The 20,844-nt window shown below is 39.4% G+C and overlaps 1 protein-coding gene across 3 annotated transcripts in view; it reads right to left on the reverse strand.

Annotated features, from left to right (window-relative positions):
* LOC110534849 (rho GTPase-activating protein 26) overlaps positions 1–20,844 on the reverse strand; it is a 145,502-nt gene that overhangs the window by 77,498 nt on the left and 47,160 nt on the right. For all 3 annotated transcript variants that reach the window (XM_036989703.1, XM_036989705.1, XM_036989704.1), the window contains exons 2-7: positions 19,647–19,742; positions 19,116–19,177; positions 17,409–17,480; positions 11,421–11,522; positions 10,688–10,798; positions 1,283–1,387 (exon numbers count right to left, since the gene is read on the reverse strand). In XM_036989703.1, coding sequence (XP_036845598.1) covers positions 1,283–1,387; positions 10,688–10,798; positions 11,421–11,522; positions 17,409–17,480; positions 19,116–19,177; positions 19,647–19,742 — 548 coding nt within the window. The remainder of the gene's footprint in view (positions 1–1,282; positions 1,388–10,687; positions 10,799–11,420; positions 11,523–17,408; positions 17,481–19,115; positions 19,178–19,646; positions 19,743–20,844) is intronic.

A 20,844-nucleotide genomic window follows, 5' to 3' on the forward strand; every position in this document is an offset into this window, starting at 1 on the left:
AGCTATTGACCACTGCTTACAGTTGTTGGGTTAGGGCTATTGACCACTGTCTACAGGTGTTGGGTTAGAGCTATTGACAACTGTCTACAGTTGTTGGGTTAGGGCTATTGACCACTGTCTACAGGTGTTGGGTTAGGGCTATTGACTGCTGTCTACAGTTGTTGGGTTAGGGCTATTGACCACTGTCTACAATTGTTGGGTTAGGGCTATTGACGACTGTCTACAGGTGTTGGGTTAGAGCTATTGACTGCTGTCTACAGTTGTTGGGTTCGGGCTATTGACCACTGTCTACAGTTGTTGGGTTAGAGCTATTGACCACTGTCTACAGTTGTTGGGTTAGGGCTATTGACCACTGTCTACAGGTGTTGGGTTAGAGCTATTGACTGCTGTCTACAGTTGTTGGGTTAGGGCTATTGACTGCTGTCTACAGTTGTTGGGTTAGAGCTATTGACCACTGTCTATAGGTGTTGGGTTAGAGCTATTGACCACTGTCTACAGTTGTTGGGTTAGAGCTATTGACCACTGTCTATAGGTGTTGGGTTAGAGCTATTGACTGCTGTCTACAGTTGTTGGGTTAGGGGTATTGACCACTGTCTACAGTTGTTGGGTTAGGGCTATTGACCACTGTCTACAGTTGTTGGGTTAGAGCTATTGACCACTGCTTACAGTTGTTGGGTTAGAGCTATTGACCACTGCTTACAGTTGTTGGGTTAGGGCTATTGACCACTGTCTACAGTTGTTGGGTTAGAGCTATTGACCACTGTCTACAGTTGTTGGGTTAGAGCTATTGACCACTGCTTACAGTTGTTGGGTTAGAGCTATTGACCACTGTCTACAGTTGTTGGGTTAGAGCTATTGACCACTGTCTACAGTTGTTGGGTTAGAGCTATAGACCGCTGTCTACAGTTGTTGGGTTAGAGCTATTGACCGCTGTCTACAGTTGTTGGGTTAGAGCTATTGACCACTGTCTACAGTTGTTGGGTTAGGGCTATTGACCACTGCTTACAGTTGTTGGGTTAGAGCTATTGACCGCTGTCTACAGTTGTTGGGTTAGGGCTATTGACCGCTGTCTACAGTTGTTGGGTTAGGGCTATTGACCGCTGTCTACAGTTGTTGGGTTAGAGCTATTGACTGCTGTCTACAGTTGTTGGGTTAGAGCTATTGACCGCTGTCTACAGTTGTTGGGTTAGAGCTATTGCCTTGAAAGGCCACTGGGTTGGCAAAAGATGAAATATGATCAGCATCTCATGCCTGTAATGTATGGCATTAACATGCATCTTACATTCTGAATGCTGATGGTGAGGTCTGTCTTGAAGTGGTTGAAGTCTTTGGCCAGCTCGTACCCATGATGGTAGTAAGTAAACAGCCCTTGAAGGAATGCCAGCAACTAGAATTGATGTAGAGGATGACAGGGAAAGGAAACACGGTTGAGAATTCCTCGCAACTCAATTAAATGAAATCAACCAAATCTACTCTAATTTGCTTTCAAAGGTACTTGTAGTCAGCTACATTCTAAAGCTACATATGTAGGATCTTAATTTGATGACCCTGTTGCAGGAGAACTTTCCTGAAATGCAGGAAATTGAAGTGTATTTGAGGTTAAAAAAAAGCTTTTTGAAGTTTGTCATTTCCACTTTGAAAATTCAGACTTGATTTTTCCTTAGGAAAAATGTATCAACCCCTACAAATATGTCTGTTAATTATAATCCACATACTGTAATAATTCACATTTCCTGTTGCAGCAGAATTATTTTCCTGCGGTAGTAAACTGGCTGAAATTAAGACCTTACATCTGTACACATATCTACATTGTTTCATAGAGAGATGAGGTGATTGAGCATGAAAGTTGTATAGACTAAAGTAACTGTAGAACAGTAACAAGCATATTGCTACACTCGCAATAACATCTGCTAAACACGTGTATGTGACCAATAACATCTGCTAAACACGTGTATGTGACCAATAACATCTGCTAAACACGTGTATGTGACCAATAACATCTGCTAAACACGTGTATGTGACCAATAAAAGTTTATTTGATTTGAGTTGTACAGTAACAGTAGTGAAGTAACTGTAGTACAGTAACAGCAGTAACAGTAGTAGAAAAACAGTAATCACCGTAGTAAAGTAACAGTAGTAGCAATAGTACAGTAGCAGTAGTACAGTAACAATAGTACAGTAGCAGTTGTACAGTAACAATAGTACAGTTACAATAGTACAGTAACAATAGTACAGTAGCAATAGTGTAGTAACAATAGTATGGTAGCAGTAGTACAGTAACAATAGTGCAGTAACAGCAGGAACAATAGTACAGTAACAGTAGTACAGTAACAATAGTACAGTAACAGTATAACAGTAACAGTAGAACACTAACAGTAGAACAGTAACAGTAGTACAGTAACAGTAGAACTGTAACAGTAGTATAGTAACAGTAGAACACTAACAGTAGAACAGTAACAGTAGTATAGTAACAGTAGAACAGTAACAGTAGACCAGTAACAGTAGAACAGTAACAGTAGTATAGTAACAATAGAACAGTAACAGTAGAACAGTAACAGTAGAACAGTAACAGTAGTACAGTAACAGTATAACAGTAACAGTAGTATAGTAACAGTATAACAGCAACAGTAGTATAGTAACAGTATAACAGTAACAGTAACAGTAGTATAATAACAGCAGAACAGTAGCAGTAGTATAGTAACAGTATAACAGTAACAGCAGTATAGTAACAGTATAACAGTAACAGTAACAGTAGTACAGTAACAGTATAACAGTAACAGTAGTATAGTAACAGTAGTACAGTAACAGTAGAACAGTAACATTAGTATAGTAACAGTAGTACAGTAACAGTAGTATAGTAACAGTAGTACAGTAACAGTAGTACAGTAACAGTAGTATAGTAGCAGTAGTACAGTAACAGTAGAACAGTAACAGTGGTACAGTAACAGTAGAACAGTAACATTAGTACAGTAACAGTAGAGCAGTAACAGTAGAACAGTAACAGTAGAACAGTAACATTAGTACAGTAACAGTAGAACCGTAACGGTAGAACACTAACAGTAGAACAGTAACATTAGTATAGTAACAGTAGAACAGTAACAGTAGTAACAGTAATAGTAGTACAGTAACAGTAGAACCGTAACAGTAGTATAGTAACAGTAGAACAGTAACAGTGGTATAGTAATAGTATAACAGTAACAGTAACAGTAGTATGGTAACAGTAGAACAGTGACAGTAGTATAGTAACAGTAGAACAGTAACAGTAGAACAGTAACAGTAGTATAGTAACAGTAGAGCAGTAACAGTAGAACAGTAACCGTAGTATAGTAACAGTAGAACAGTAACAGTAGAACAGTAACAGTAACAGTAGTATAGTAACAGTAGTACAGTAACAGTAGTATAGTAACAGCAGTACAGTAACAGTAGTATAGTAGCAGTATAACAGTAACAGTAGTATAGTAACAGTAGAACAGAAACGGTAGAACAGCAACAGTAGTATAGTAACAGTAGAACAGTAACAGTAGTATAGTAACAGTAGAACAGTAACAGTAGTACAGTAACAGTAACAGTAGTATAGTAACAGTAGTACAGTAACAGTAGCATAGTAACAGTAGCACAGTAAAAGCAGAACAGTAACAGTAGAACAGTAACAGTAGAACAGTAACAGTAGAACCGTAACGGTAGAACACTAACAGTAGAACAGTAACATTAGTACAGTAACAGTAGAGCAGTAACAGTAGAACAGTAACAGTAGAACAGTAACATTAGTACAGTAACAGTAGAACCGTAACGGTAGAACACTAACAGTAGAACAGTAACATTAGTATAGTAACAGTAGAACAGTAACAGTAGTAACATTAATAGTAGTACAGTAACAGTAGAACAGTAACAGTAGAACAGTAACAGTAGTACAGTAACATTAGTACAGTAACAGTAGAAGAGTAACAGTAGTATAGTAACAGTAGAACAGTAACAGTAGTATAGTAACAGTAGAACAGTAACAGTAGTATAGTAACATTAGTACAGTAACAGTAGAAGAGTAACAGTAGTTAGTAACAGTAGAACAGTAACCGCAGAACAGTAACAGTAGTATAGTAACAGTAGAACAGTAACATTAGTATAGTAACAGTAGAACAGTAACAGTAGAACAGTAACAGTAGTATAGTAACAATAGAACAGTAACAGTAGTACAGTAACAGTAGTATAGTAACAGTAGAACAGTAACAGTAGAACAGTAACAGTAACAGTAGTAAAGTAACAGTAGAACAGTAACAGTAGTACAGTAACAGTAGTACAGTAACAGTAGTATAGTAACAGTATAACAGTAACAGTAACAGTAGTATAGTAACAGTAGAACAGTAATGGTAGTATAGTAACAGTTGTATAGTAACAGTGGAACAGTAACCGTAGAACAGAAACAGTAGTATAGTAACAGTAGTACAGTAACAGTAGCATAGTAACAGTAGAACAGTAACAGTAGAAAAGTAACAGTAACAGTAGTATAGTAACAGTAGTACAGTAACAGTAGAACAGTAACAGTAGTATAGTAACAGTAGAGCAGTAACAGTAGAACAGTAACAGTAGTATAGTAACAGTAGAACAGTAACAGTAGAACAGTAACAGTAGAACAGTAACAGTAGTACAGTAACAGTAGTATAGTAACAGTAGTACAGTAACAGTAGTATAGTAACAGTAGAACAGTAACAGTAGTATAGTAACAGTAGAACAGAAACGGTAGAACAGTAACAGTAGTATAGTAACAGTAGAACAGTAACAGTAGAACAGTAACAGTAGTATAGTAACAGTAGAACAGTAACAGTAGAACAGTAACAGTAACAGTAGTATAGTGACAGTAGTACAGTAACAGTAGCATAGTAACAGTAGAGCAGTAACAGTAGAACAGTAACAGTAGAACAGTAACATTAGTACAGTAACAGTAGAACCGTAACAGTAGAACACTAACAGTAGAACAGTAACATTAGTATAGTAACAGTAGTACAGTAACAGTAGTAACATTAATAGTAGTACAGTAACAGTAGAACAGTAACAGTAGAGCAGTAACAGTAGTACAGTAACATTAGTACAGTAACAGTAGAAGAGTAACAGTAGTATAGTAACAGTAGAACAGTAACAGTAGAACAGTAACAGTAGTATAGTAACATTAGTACAGTAACAGTAGAAGAGTAACAGTAGTATAGTAACAGTAGAACAGTAGCAGTAGTATAGTAACAGTACAACAGTAACAGTAGAACAGTAACAGTAGTATAGTAACAATAGAACAGTAACAGTAGTACAGTAACAGTAGTATAGTAACAGTAGAACAGTAACAGTAGAACAGTAACAGTAACAGTAGTAAAGTAACAGTAGAACAGTAGAACAGTAACAGTAGAGCAGTAACAGTAGTACAGTAACATTAGTACAGTAACAGTAGAAGAGTAACAGTAGTATAGTAACAGTAGAACAGTAACAGTAGAACAGTAACAGTAGTATAGTAGCATTAGTACAGTAACAGTAGAAGAGTAACAGTAGTATAGTAACAGTAGAACAGTAACAGTAGTATAGTAACAGTACAACAGTAACAGTAGAACAGTAACAGTAGTATAGTAACAATAGAACAGTAACAGTAGTACAGTAACAGTAGTATAGTAACAGTAGAACAGTAACAGTAGAACAGTAACAGTAACAGTAGTAAAGTAACAGTAGAACAGTAGAACAGTAACAGTAGAGCAGTAACAGTAGTACAGTAACATTAGTACAGTAACTGTAGAAGAGTAACAGTAGTATAGTAACAGTAGAACAGTAACAGTAGTATAGTAACAGTACAACAGTAACATTAGTACAGTAACAGTAGAAGAGTAACAGTTGTATAGTAACAGTAGTACAGTAACAGTAGTATAGTAACAGTATAACAGTAACAGTAACAGTAGTATAGTAACAGTAGAACAGTAATGGTAGTATAGTAACAGTAGAACAGTAACAGTAACAGTAGTATAGTAACAGTAGAGCAGTAACAGTAGTATAGTAATAGTATAACCGTAACAGCAACAGTAGTATAGTAACAGTAGAACAGTAACAGTAGAACAGTAACAGTAGTATAGTAACAGTAGAACAGTAACAGTAGTATAGTAACAGTAGAACAGTAACAGTAGAACAGTAACAGTAGAACAGTAACAGTAACAGTAGTATAGTAACAGTAGTACAGTAACAGTAGTATAGTAGCAGTAGAATAGTAACAGTAGTATAGTAACAGTAGAACAGAAACAGTAGAACAGTAACAGTAGTATAGTAACAGTAGAACAGTAACAGTAGAACAGTAACAGTAGTGTAGTAACAGTAGAACAGTAACAGTAACAGTAGTATAGTAACAGGAGTACAGTAACAGTAGCATAGTAACAGTAGTACAGTAACAGTAGAACAGTAACAGTAGAACAGTAACAGTAGAACAGTAACAGTAGAACAGTAACAGTAGAACAGTAGTATAGTAACAGTATAAGAGTAACAGTAGTATAGTAACAGTATAACAGTAACAGTAACAGTAGTATAGTAGCAGTAGAACAGTAACAGTAACAGTATATCAGTAACAGTAGTATAGTAACAGTAGAACAGTAACATTAGTATAGTAACAGTAGTACAGTAACAGTAGTACAGTAACAGTAGTACAGTAACAGTAGTACAGTAACATTAGTATAGTAACAGTAGAACAGTAACAGTAGTAACAGTAATAGTAGTACAGTAACAGTAGAACAGTAACAGTAGAACAGTAACAGTAGTACAGTAACATTAGTACAGTAACAGTAGAAGAGTAGCAGTAGTATAGTAACAGTGGAACAGTAACAGTAGAACAGTAACAGTAGTATAGTAACAGTAGAACAGTAGCAGTAGTATAGTAACAGTAGAACAGTAACAGTAGTACAGTAACAGTAGTATAGTAACAGTAGAACAGTAACAGTAGTATAGTAACAGTAGAAAAGTAACAGTAACAGTAGTAAAGTAAAAGTAGAACAGTAACAGTAGTACAGTAACAGTAGTATAGTAACAATAGAACAGTAACAGTAGTATAGTAACAGTAGAAAAGTAACAGTAACAGTAGTAAAGTAAAAGTAGAACAGTAACAGTAGTACAGTAACAGTAGTACAGTAACAGTAGTATAGTAACAGTAGAACAGTAACAGTAGAACAGTAACAGTAACAGTAGTACAGTAACAGTAGAACAGTAACAGTAGAACAGTAACAGTAGTACAGTAACAGTAGAACAGTAACAGTAGTATAGTAACAGTATAACAGTAACAGTAGTATAGTAACAGTAGAACAGTAACAGTAACAGTAGAACAGTAATGGTAGTATAGTAACAGTATAACAGTAACAGTAGTATAGTAACAGTATAACAGTAACAGTAACAGTAGTATAGTAACAGTAGAACAGTAATGGTAGTATAGTAACAGTAGAACAGTAACAGTAACAGTAGTATAGTAACAGTGGAACAGTAACAGTAGTATAGTAACAGTAGAACAGTAACAGTAGAACAGTAACAGTAGTACAGTAACAGTAGAACAGTAACAGTAGAACAGTAACAGTAGTAAAGTACCAGTAGTACAGTAACAGTAGTACAGTAACAGTAGAACAGTAACAGTAGTACAGTAACAGTAGAACAGTAACAGTAGTACAGTAACAGTAGAACAGTAACAGTAGTACAGTAACAGTAGAACAGTAACAGTAGAACAGTAACAGTAACAGTAGTATAGTAACAGTAGAACAGTAACAGTAGTACAGTAACAGTAGTACAGTAACAGTAGAACAGTAACAGTAGTACAGTAACAGTAGAACAGTAACAGTAGAACAGTAACAGTAGTATAGTAACAGTAGAACAGTAACAGTAGAACAGTAACAGTAACAGTAGTACAGTAACAGTAGTATAGTAACAGTAGTACAGTAACAGTAGTATAGTAGCAGTAGAACAGTAACAGTAGTATAGTAACAGTAGAACAGTAACAGTAACAGTAGAACAGTAACAGTAGTATAGTAACAGTAGAACAGTAACAGTAGTATAGTAACAGTATAACAGTAACAGTAACAGTAGTATGGTAACAGTAGAACAGTAACAGTAGAACAGTAACAGTAGTATAGTAACAGTAGAACAGTAACAGTAGAACAGTAACAGTAACAGTAGTACAGTAACAGTAGTATAGTAACAGTAGTACAGTAACAGTAGTATAGTAGCAGTAGAACAGTAACAGTAATATAGTAACAGTAGAACAGTAACAGTAGAACAGTAAACGTAGTACAGTAACAGTAGAACAGTAACAGTAGCAGTAGTATAGTAACAGTATAAGAGTAACAGTAGTATAGTAACAGTAGAACAGTAACAGTAACAGTAGTATAGTAACAGTAGAACAGTAACAGTAGTATAGTAACAGTATAACAGCAACAGTAGTATAGTAACAGTAGTATAGTAACAGTAGAACAGTAACAGTAGTATAGTAACAGTAGAACAGTAACAGTAGAACAGTAACAGTAGTACAGTAACAGTAGTATAGTAACAGTAGAACAGTAACAGTAGAACAGTAGAACAGTAACAGTAGTATAGTAACAGTAGAACAGTAACAGTAGAACAGTAGAACAGTAACAGTAGTATAGTAACAGTAGAACAGTAACAGTAGAACAGTAGAACAGTAACAGTAGTATAGTAACAGTAGAACAGTAACAGAAGAACAGTAACAGTAGTATAGTAACATTAGAACAGTAACAGTAGTATAGTAACAGTAGAACAGTAACAGAAGAACAGTAACAGTAGAACAGTAACAGTAGTATAGTAACAGTAGAACAGTAACAGTAGTATAGTAACAGTATAACAGTAACAGTAGTATAGTAACAGTATAACAGTAACAGTAACAGTAGTATAGTAACAGTAGAACAGTAATGGTAGTATAGTAACAGTAGAACAGTAACAGTAACAGTAGTATAGTAACAGTAGAACAGTAACAGTAGTATAGTAACAGTAGAACAGTAACAGTAGAACAGTAACAGTAGTACAGTAACAGTAGAACAGTAACAGTAGAACAGTAACAGTAGTAAATCAACAGTAGTACAGTAACAGTAGTACAGTAACAGTAGAACAGTAACAGTAGTACAGTAACAGTAGAACAGTAACAGTAGTACAGTAACAGTAGAACAGTAACAGTAGTACAGTAACAGTAGAACAGTAACAGTAGAACAGTAACAGTAACAGTAGTATAGTAACAGTAGAACAGTAACAGTAGTACAGTAACAGTAGTACAGTAACAGTAGAACAGTAACAGTAGTACAGTAACAGTAGAACAGTAACAGTAGAACAGTAACAGTAGTATAGTAACAGTAGAACAGTAACAGTAGAACAGTAACAGTAACAGTAGTACAGTAACAGTAGTATAGTAACAGTAGTACAGTAACAGTAGTATAGTAGCAGTAGAACAGTAACAGTAACAGTGGTATAGTAACAGTAGAACAGTAACAGTAACAGTAGAACAGCAACAGTAGTATAGTAACAGTAGAACAGTAACAGTAGTATAGTAACAGTATAACAGTAACAGTAACAGTAGTATGTAACAGTAGAACAGTAACAGTAGAACAGTAACAGTAGTATAGTAACATTAGAACAGTAACAGTAGAACAGCAACAGTAACAGTAGTACAGTAACAGTAGTATAGTAACAGTAGTACAGTAACAGTAGTATAGTAACAGTAGAACAGTAACAGTAGAACTGTAACAGTAGTACAGTAACAGTAGAACAGTAACAGTAGAACAGTAACAGTAGAACAGTAACAGTAACAATAGTATAGTAACAGTATAAGAGTAACAGTAGTATAGTAACAGTATAACAGTAACAGTAACAGTAGTATAGTAACAGTAGAACAGTAACAGTAGTATAGTAACAGTATAACAGCAACAGTAGTATAGTAACAGTAGTATAGTAACAGTAGAACAGTAACAGTAGAACAGTAACAGTAGTATAGTAACAGTAGAACAGTAACAGTAGTACAGTAACAGTAGTATAGTAACAGTAGTACAGTAACAGTAGTATAGTAACAGTAGAACAGTAACAGTAGTATAGTAACAGTAGAACAGTAACAGTAGAACAGTAACAGTAGTACAGTAACAGTAGAACAGTAACAGTAGAACAGTAGAACAGTAACAGTAGTATAGTAACAGTAGAACAGTAACAGTAGAACAGTAGAACAGTAACAGTAGTATAGTAACAGTAGAACAGTAACAGTAGAACAGTAACAGTAACAGTAGTATAGTAACATTAGAACAGTAACAGTAGTACAGTAACAGTAGAACAGTAACAGAAGAACAGTAACAGTAGAACAGTAACAGTAGTATAGTAACAGTAGAACAGTAACAGTAGAACAGTAACAGTAACAGTAGTATAGTAACAGTAGTACAGTAACAGTAGAACAGTAACAGTAGAACAGTAACAGTAGAACAGTCACAATCGTAGGGTTGCAAAACTCCAGTACCTTTCCCCAAATTCCCAGGTTTTCCAGAAATCCTGGTTGGAAGGTTCAGGAGGGAATAAGCAGAAAATACGTCTTTCAGAAAGGATTTCTGGAAAACCTGGACGTTTTGGGAAAGGTACTAGAGTTATGCAACCCTAAGCAGTATACAGTAAAATACAGCAGATGCTGAGGGCGGTTGGCATTCTCACTCACCGGCTCTACGAAGTCAAACATCTTCCTCTCCTGGACTTCCTGCACCTTGAACACATACTCCAGAGACACCTCATAGAAATGCTGCCGCACGTGGTCCACCTGACTGTCTGCCTGCACAACACACACGTGACTCTGTTGGAACTAACGTTCAGGACACACACATCACCTCAGGATTGAAGTGAGACAACTCACAAACACATGAACACTTAAAGGTAAACATGGACCTACTGCAGCAAGCGAAAGGTGTGTGCTTACTTCATGGAAACATGGACATACTGCAGCAAGCGAAATGTGTGTGCTTACTTCATGGAAACATGGACATACTGCAGCAAGCGAAAGGTGTGTGCTTACTTCATGGAAACATGGACCTACTGCAGCAAGCAAAATGTGTGTGCTTACTTCATGGAAACATGGACCTACTGCAGCAAGCGAAAGGTGTGTGCTTACTTCATGGAAACATGGACCTACTGCAGCAAGTGAAAGGTGTGTGCTTACTTCATGGAAACATGGACCTACTGCAGCAAGGGAAAGGTGTGGGCTTACTTCATGGAAACATGGACCTACTGCAGCAAGGGAAAGGTGTGTGCTTACTTCATGGAAACATGGACCTACTGCAGCAAGGGAAAGGTGTGGGCTTACTTCATGGAAACATGGACCTACTGCAGCAAGCGAAAGGTTGTGCTTACTTCATGGAAACATGGACTTACTGCAGCAAGGGAAAGGTTGTGCTTACTTCATGGAGATGTGCTTCTTTCTTCTTTGCTGATAGACTCAGGTGCTTCTCCAGTACAGCACAGTACTTTTCCGTCTCTTTGTCATATTTCTTCTTGGCTTCCTGTGAGACATCAGTAAAAAGGTCACCAACCGTCACTTTGTTTCCTCTAAAGTCCTGGACACCACACACAGCAATGTGTATTTTTAATTAACCAGGAAGCCCAATTGAGGTCAGAAGACCTCTTTCTTAAAGGAGACCTCTATATCAGACATATGGCCCATTTCCAAAAAGGATTTAACCTGGTGTTATACCCAAAAGACTCAGACTTGTTCTGTTTCAATCTATGTGGGCCAGCACCCATGCTTTACTGGCCCGTGGCTCCGATGGACTTGTCTCACTTGGGGCCAAAGCCAAGCCACTGGTACTGCAGCTTCAATTTACATAACAATGGCTAACTGTGGACCTTAACACCTTCTCACAAAGCAACCGTTTTGATTATGCAGGGTTGTTAATTCTGCTTTTTACAAGTTCTCACTGTCAGCCCCAGCTATGGAAACACAATGCCCCTAGTATATCATAAGGGTGTATACACTAGTGTAACACTGGTGTTACAGTCGAAAAGCAGCAATAGATCTCTGTTTTGGCATCATCACTGCTACACTCTTAGATAAATGGGTGCCATCTAGAACCTGAAAGGATTCTTCAGCTGTCCTAATAGGAGAAACCTTTGAAGAACCACGTTTGGTTCCAGGTGGAACCCTTTCGGGTTCCATGTAGAATCCTTTCCACAGACGGTTCTACATGGAACCCAAAAGGGTTCTAACTGGAACCAAAATGGTTCTCCTATGGGGACAGCTGAAGAACTCTTTTGGATCCCTTTTTCTGAGAGTGTAGCTTCCAACAGAACATCATTTTTCAAGAGTCGTGGGTATTATTGGTATGTCCAGAGCTCAGCTTCACCGACAAACCTGGAAGCACATGTTGTGAGACACAGGTTGAAATCACAAGTCCTCTAGGGCTGCTGAAACTAACAGAGACAGCTCACAGCTGGTGGGAAAACAATCGACCACTTTATACTGAACCTCTGGTATTGAGGTCATCCACAGACAGACATACAGACATAACAGGGTGTGTCAGTACTAACACACAGTACAGTACTCATCACCCTGGGGCACATTGACTGTGTCCACACCTGCGACTGAGTGATGTCATAATCCCTGTCCACCCAGTCACATGACCCAGCTTTTCAAAACCAGCCAGTTTCCACAGGAAGTAGAACCAATCAACCCTCCACAGAAAAGAATGACCACAACAGCTGCTCAACACATCACTTCGAAGCATCATAATATAGCAAACTAAAGTCATTATTTTAGCTCTAACCCTTCATAATAAATGTACCTGCATCATGGCTGTTACACACTTTTGACATGCTTCAAGGCCGTGCTATCCGGGATCCTTGGGATGTCCCTATCCCCCATTGAAGTTGAAATGTTGAATGGTTAAGGTTAGGTACAGGTTATGGTTAAGTTTAAGGTTAGGGTAGGGTTAGGGTTTAGGATAGGGACTTCCCAAGGATCCCGGATAGAACTGACCTACGTTTCAATGTAGGCTTTTTGAGTTAAAGTATCCTTCCAAAAACACTAAATTATTCTTCAAACATTCAATTAACATACACATCCTTCTAACTTAGGCTTCATGGTGTGAAGTACATTCACAAAGTTAAATCAATTTAATATCACTCTCAATATGATGTCTGTTACCTTTCTTCATTAACAATCAACCAGCTAAATCCTGATAAAGCCCTTCATGTATTACCATTATTGGCCAGGTGGAGGCAGTGTCTTATCACATACTTATCACTCAGCTCTGGCAGGCAGAGCAAAGAGCAATTTAGACACACTGAGGTAGTGTAGGGAGATCTCTGAATGCGGTGATGATTTAATAGAGGGATGCTCCTCCCTGCAGTGCATACATTACATAGTCTACCCTACAAACATATAACTTATACAGTTGAAGTCGGAAGTTTACATACATCTTAGCCAAATACATTTAAACTCAGTTTTTCACAAATCCTGACATTTAATCCTAGTAAACATTCTGTCTTAGGTCAGTTAGGATCACCACTTTATTTTAAGAATGTGAAATGTCAGAATAATAGTAGACAGAATGATTTATCTCAGCTTTTATTTCTTTCATCACGTTCCCAGTGGGTCAGAAGTTTGCATACACTCAATTAGTATTTGGTAGCATTGCCTTTAAATTGTTTATCTAGCGTCAAACGTTTCAGGTAGCCCTTCACAAGCTTCCCATAATAAGTTGGGTGAATTTTGACACATTCTTCCAGATAAAGCTGGTGTAACTGAGTCAGGTTTGTAGGCCTCCTTACTCCCACAGCTTTTTCAGTTATGCCCACAGATTTTCTATAGGTTTGAGGACAGGGCTTGTGATGGCCACTCCAATACCTTGACTTTGTTGTCCTTAAGCCATTTTGCCACAACTTTGGAAGTGTGCTTGGGGTCATTGTCCATTTGGAAGACCCATTTGCGACCAAGCTTTAATTTTCTGATTGATGTCTTGAGATGTTGCTTTAATATATCCACATAATTTTCCTTATTTTGTGAAGTGCACCAGTCCCTCCTGCAGCAAAGCACCCCCACAACATGATGCTGTCAGCCCGTGCTTCACGGTTGGGATGGTGTTCTTCGGCTTGAAAGCCTCCCCCTTTCTCCTCCAAACACAACGATGGTCATTATGGCCAAACAGTTCTATTTTTGTTTCATCAGACCAGAGGACATTTCTCCAAAAATTACAATCTTTGTCCTCATGTGCAGTTGCAAACCGTAGTCTCGCTTTTTTTATGGCGGTTTTGGAGTAGTGGCTGAGCGGCCTTTCAGCAAGGCCTGAACTTCCTTGCTGAGCGGCCTTTCAGGTTATGTCGATATAGGACTCGTTTTTACTATGGATATAGATACTTTTGTACCTGTTTCCTCCAGCATCGTCACAAGGTCCTTTGCTGTTGTTCTGGGATTGATTTGCACATTTTGCTTCAAAGTACGTTCATCTCTAGGAGACAGAATGCGTCTCCTTCCTGAGCATTATGACGGCTGTGTGATCCCATGGTGTTTATACTTGCGTACTATTGTTTGTACAGATGAGCGTGGTAACTTCAGGCGTTTGGACTTGTGAAGGTCTACAATTTATTTTCTGAGGTCTTGGCGATTTCTTTTGATTTTCCCATGATGTCAAGCAAAGAGGAACTGAGTTTGAAGGCAGGCCTTGAAATACATCCACAGGTACACCTCCAATTGACTCAAATGATGTCAATTAGCCTATCAAAAGCTTCTAAAGCCATGATATAATTTTCTGGAATTTTCAAAGCTGTTTAAACTTCTTAGGGCTGCAATTCCGTTAACGGGATCGATATGACAACAGCCAGTGAAAGTGCAGGGCGCCAAATTCAAAACAACAGAAATCTAATTAAAATTCCTCAAACATACATGTATTTTATACCATTTTAAAGGTAATCTTGTTGTTAATCCCACCACAGTGTCCGATTTTAAATCGGCTTTACAGCGAAAGCACCACAAACGATTATGTTAGGTCACCACCAACTCACAGAAAAATTCAGCCATTTTTCCAGCCAAAGAGAGGAGTCACAAAAAGCACAAATAGAGATAAAATGAATCACTAACCTTTGATTATCTTCATCAGATGACACTCATAGGACTTCATGTTACACAATACATGTATGTTTTGTTTGATAAAGTTCATATTTATATAAAATAATCTCAGTATACATTGGCATTGTTCACTAGTTCCAAAAACATCCGGTGATATTGCAGAGATCCATTTTACAGAAATACTCATTATAAATGTTGATAAATACAATTGTTAGACATGGAAATATAGATATACCTCTTCTTAATGCAACCGCTGTGTCAGATTTCAAAATAACTTTACGGAAAAAGCTAACCATGCAATAATCTGAGACGGTGCTCAGAAAAATATATACATATCGGCTAAGTTGGAGTCAACAGAAATCAGAAATAACATTATAAATATTCCCTTACCATTGACGATCTTCATCAGAATGCACTCCCAGGAGTCCTAGTTCCACAATAAATGCTTGATTTTTTGATAATATCCATTATTTATGTCCAAGTAGCTACTTTTGTTGGCGCATTTAGTACACAAATCCAAACGCTCGTGCAGGTCCAGCCGAACTTCGCACGAAAACTTTAAAAAGTTATATTACAGGTCAAAGAAACTTGTCAAACTAAGTATAGAATCAATCTTTAGGATGTTGTTATCATAAATCTTCAATAACATTCCAACTGGAGAATTCCATTGTCTGTAGAAATACCATGGAACGCAGGTTACTATCATGTGAAATGCGCGTGACCAGGACCTGGCTCTCTGCCAGACCACTGACTCAAACAGCTCCCATCTGGCTCCACAACACTGTAGAAGCCTCATTCAAGTTTCTAAAGACGGTTGACATCTAGTGGAAGCCTTAGGAAGTGCAACATAACCAATTTCCCACTGTGTCGTCAATAGGGGCTGGGTTGAAAATCGACCAACCTCAGATTTCCCACTTCCTGTTTGGATTTCTTCTCAGGGTTTTGCCTGCCATATGAGTTCTGTTATACTCACATACATCATTCAAACAGTTTTAGAAACTTCTGAGTGTTTTCTATCCAATACTAATAATATGCATATACAGTATTAGCAACTGGGACTGAGGAGCAGGCCGTTTACTCTGGGCACCTTTCATCCAAGCTACTCAATACTGCCCCTGCAGCCCTAAGAAGTTAAAGGCACAGTCAGCGTAGTGTATGTAAACTTCTAAACTTGTGATACAGAGAATTATAAGTTAAATAATCTGTCTGTAAACAATTGTTGGAAAAATGACTTGTGTCATGCACAAAGTAGATGTCCTAACCGACTTGCCAAAACTATAGTTTGTTAACAAGAAATATGTGGAGTGGTTAAAAAACTAGTTTTAATGACTCCAACCTAAGTGTATGTAAACTTCCAACTTCAACTGTATGCAGTGGCACAACCGGGACAAAGTCAGTTACCTGCCAACCTGAAGGGGAAACGGATCATATCTGAGTGATCAGTGCATTTCCTAACAATCAGTGGATACGTTCAAATGTAACAGACAAATATGTTGTTTTTTTGTCTTTCAAGGCTAAACAGGGATTATAAAATGGCTACATGACCCAATACGGACTATAATTCCCCTCATAATCTACGAGGAATTGTAAAATCACACAATGACCCCATAGTAAGGATTAACAGGACCTTTAGTGGGGGGATCCCCCCAATAGTGTGCAACTGCAACCAGCAATTCGGGGCGTTTCTGCATGTGGGCATTCCTGCACAGCAGGAACGCCACCCCTCGAGCATCCCATTAAGTCCTTCATGAACACCCCCCCTCTCTTTGCATCCTATTGGTTCATGCATTGCTATTTAGCTAGATAGCACATGAGGTCGCCCCTGCCTCCCGCCATCTGTGTACAAGAGAAAACCTTACCCGACAGGCAGGGCCAAAGGACACTGTCTACCAGTTGTTTCTGCCTCCCGCTAGCACAGCAGGTGGGAGGCTGGGGCAATACCATGTACTTGATGGTTACTGACACAGAGTGCTTGCTAGTTAGCAAGCCAGCACACAGTGTCGCTCCCGCCTGCTATGTATCAGAGTAATCCTTAGGACTAGCTGGCTAAACTAGCACAGTTTCCTTCGATCCTGTCTGCGGAACAGCTGCCCTTGCAGTTATTATCAGAACTGCGGGAAAACAGTGCCCATCTTCTGTGGGGTTTATAGGCTGCTGGCATTCAACGGTATTGTGCATTAGCGCCATCTACTGTACCGGAGTGCCCCCACCTCCCGCCTGTCCTAACTAAAATAAATTGTAATATAAATATTAGTATGCTGTAAAGCCCCTTATTGTGGGCCTCAATTTCACCCTTCTAGGGGGTCCAGTCATAATATATACTTACCTTGGCAGCACTGATCTGCTCCTTCCTGAAGCGCTCCAGCGGCATGATCAGCACATCATTGGCATTTTCAATCTGAGCAGAGATGCAGCGATCAGTCACGACACAGCTGATCACACAGGACCTCACTCCCTTTGACTTTTTCCACATTTTGTTACATTACAGCTTTATTCTAAAATTGAATAAATCGTTTTTTTCCCTCATCAATTTACACATAATACCCTATAATGACAAAGCAAAAACTGTTTTTTAGGAGTGCTAATTTACTAACAACGGAAATATCACATTTACATAAGTATTCAGACCCTTTACTCAGTACTTTGTTGAAGCAGTAACTACAGCCTCCAGTCTTCTTGGGTATGATTATCCAGCTCTGTCAGGTGATGCTACAAGCTCGGCACACCTGCATTTGGGGAGTTTCTCAAATTCTCCTCTGCTGATATTTTTAAGCTCTGTCAGGTTGGATGGGGAGTGTTGCTGCACAGCTAATTTCAGATCTCTCCAGAGATATTCAAATCAGGTTCAAGTCCGGGCTCTGGCTGGGTCACTCAAGGACATTCAGAGACTCCTGCAGCCACTCTTGCATTGTATTTCTTAGCTGTGTGCTTAGTGTCATTGTCCTGTTGGAAGGTGAACCTTCGCCCCAGTCTGAGGTCCTGAGCACTCTTGAGCAGGTTTTCATCAATTACCTCTCTGTACTTTGCTCCGCTCATCTTTCCAACAATCTTGACTAGTCTCTCAGTCCTTGCCACTGAAAAACATCCCCACAGCATGATTCTGCCACCACCATGCTTTACCGTAGGGATGGTGCCAGGATTCCTCCAGATGTGACGTTTCCATTCAGGCCAATCTTGGTTTCGTCAGACCAGAGCATCTAGTTTCTCATGGTCTGAGAGTCTTTAGGTGCATTTTGGAAAGCTCCAAGTGGGCTGTCATGTGCCTTTTACTGAGGAGTGGCTTCCGTCTGGCCACTCTACCATAAAGGCCTGATTGGTGGAGTGCTGCAGAGATGGTTGTCTTTCTGGAAGGTTCTCCCATTTCCACAGAGGAACTCTAGAACTCTGTCAAAGTGACTATCGGGTTCTTGGTCACCTCCCTGACGAAGGCCCTTCTACCCCATTTGCTCAGTTTGGCTGGGCGACCAGCTCCAGGAAGAGTCTTGGTGGTTCAAACTTCTCCCATTTAAGAATGATGGAGGCCACTGTGTTCTTGGGGACCTTCAATGCTGCAGACATTTGTTGGTACCCTTTTCCATATCTGTGCCTCGACACAATCCTGTCTCGGAGCTCTACGGACAAATCCTTCGACCTCATGGCTTGGTTTTTGCTCTGACATGCACTGTCAACTGTAGGAACGTATATAGACAGGTGTGTGCCTTTTCAAATCATGTCCAATCAATTGAATTTACCACAGGTGGACCCCAATCACGTCGTAGAAACATCTCAAGGATGCTTAATGGATGCACCTGAGCTCAATTTCGAGTCTTATAGCAAAGGGACTGAATACTTATGTAAATAAGGTATTTCTGTTTTTTATTTATAATACATTTGCAAAAATGACTTAAAACCTGTTTTAGCTTTGTCATTATGGGGTATTGTGTGTAGATTGCTGAGGGGGAAATGTTTTAATCAATTTTAGAATAAAGCTGTAACGTAACAAAATTCAATGGGTCTGAAAAGTTTCAGAATGCACTGTATATCTGACACTCACCATCCGTGTCCTCTCATCCTCCAGGTTCTGCAACACTCCAGCAAACTCCTGTAGAGACTTTGCTGTAGATGGTTAGAGACAGACAGACAGACAGACAGGGTGGAGGGAGGGAGGGAGGGAGGGAGGGAGGGAGGGAGGGAGGGAGGGAGGGAGGGAGGGAGGGAGGGAGGGAGGGAGGGAGGGAGGGAGGGAGGGAGGGAGGGAGGGAGGGAGGTTAACAATAAATAATAAGCCAGTGATCATACTGTACACAATCTAACATTCAACAAGTGTGACTTTGCATAACAAGGTTATTCGTTTGAAATCCTAGTTGACATGCTTGCTTTAGAGCAGGTTGTGTTTTCAACTAGAAAGCTACTGATTGTTCCATCCCTGCTCTAGACCAGGGTTTCTCAAACTCTGTCCCGGGGCCACCCCTGGGTGCACATTTTGGTTTTTGCCCTAGCACATTTTGTTACACGATTTGGACACTGGTGATGAGCTTATGCTGGTGCTGAGTGTGTAACTACAAGCTTCTCAGGGCGAGCTCACCAATACATATCTCGTCATCCGTTTCTGCATCTCCTATACACTGGAACTTAAACTCGTTGAGAGACTCTGCAAATTTCCTCTTGGCCGTGGACAGATCTGAAGGAGGACAGAGAGAGGGCAAGTCACGTTAACAAAAAGAGGGAGGCGTATGGGCATCTTTAAAAAACAATGCATGAGGTGTTAAAGGCTCCTTCCTTAGCTATGTCCTCTGCACAGTTTGTGTGTCAACCATTCTCACAGAGAGAGAGGAAGGAAGGGAGAGAGAGAAATTGACCATGCTTGTGTAAATAGCATGAGCCCTTCATGGGGCGTACCTGTAGGATTTGCAGTTGCTTGCCAGTCTGAATCATTTTTAACTGAGGCCCTGTAACCTGGTACTTTTTCAGAAATACTGAATGCCTCAGCATATCAAAGAAGCTCTCGACTCAGCAGTGAGACCTCAGAGCTGGCTATAAAACGCCAATGGTTTCAGAGTTTGCTCTCATAAACTGAGTCTCCTGACTGAGTTTAGACTATCTCGTCACATTGTAAAGATGACATGAACATATCTGTAGCAAAGCATAGTGACATGACTCTAGTGCTAATTGCACTGAGATTTGTATTTAATAGGGATCCCAATTAGTTCCTGCCAAGGCAGCAGCTACTCTTCCTGAGGTTTATTAGGGATCCCCATTAGTTCCTGCCAAGGCAGCAGCTACTCTTCCTGGGGTTTATTAGGGATCCCCATTAGTTCCTGCCAAGGCAGCAGCTACTCTTCCTGGGGTTTATTATGGATCCCCATTAGTTCCTGCCAAGGCAGCAGCTACTCTTCCTGGGGTTTATTATGGATCCCCATTAGTTCCTGCCAAGGCAGCAGCTACTCTTCCTGGGGTTTATTATGGATCCCCATTAGTTCCTGCCAAGGCAGCAGCTACTCTTCCTGGGGTTTATTATGGATCCCCATTAGTTCCTGCCAAGGCAGCAGCTACTCTTCCTGGAGTTTATTATGGATCCCCATTAGTTCCTGCCAAGGCAGCAGCTACTCTTCCTGGGGTTTATTATGGATCCCCATTAGTTCCTGCCAAGGCAGCAGCTACTCTTCCTGGGGTTTATTATGGATCCCCATTAGTTCCTGCCAAGGCAGCAGCTACTCTTCCTGGGGTTTATTATGGATCCCCATTAGTTCCTGCCAAGGCAGCAGCTACTCTTCCTGGGGTTT

This window comes from Oncorhynchus mykiss, chromosome 10 (genome assembly GCF_013265735.2).
Source record: "Oncorhynchus mykiss isolate Arlee chromosome 10, USDA_OmykA_1.1, whole genome shotgun sequence".
NCBI lineage: Eukaryota > Metazoa > Chordata > Actinopteri > Salmoniformes > Salmonidae > Oncorhynchus > Oncorhynchus mykiss.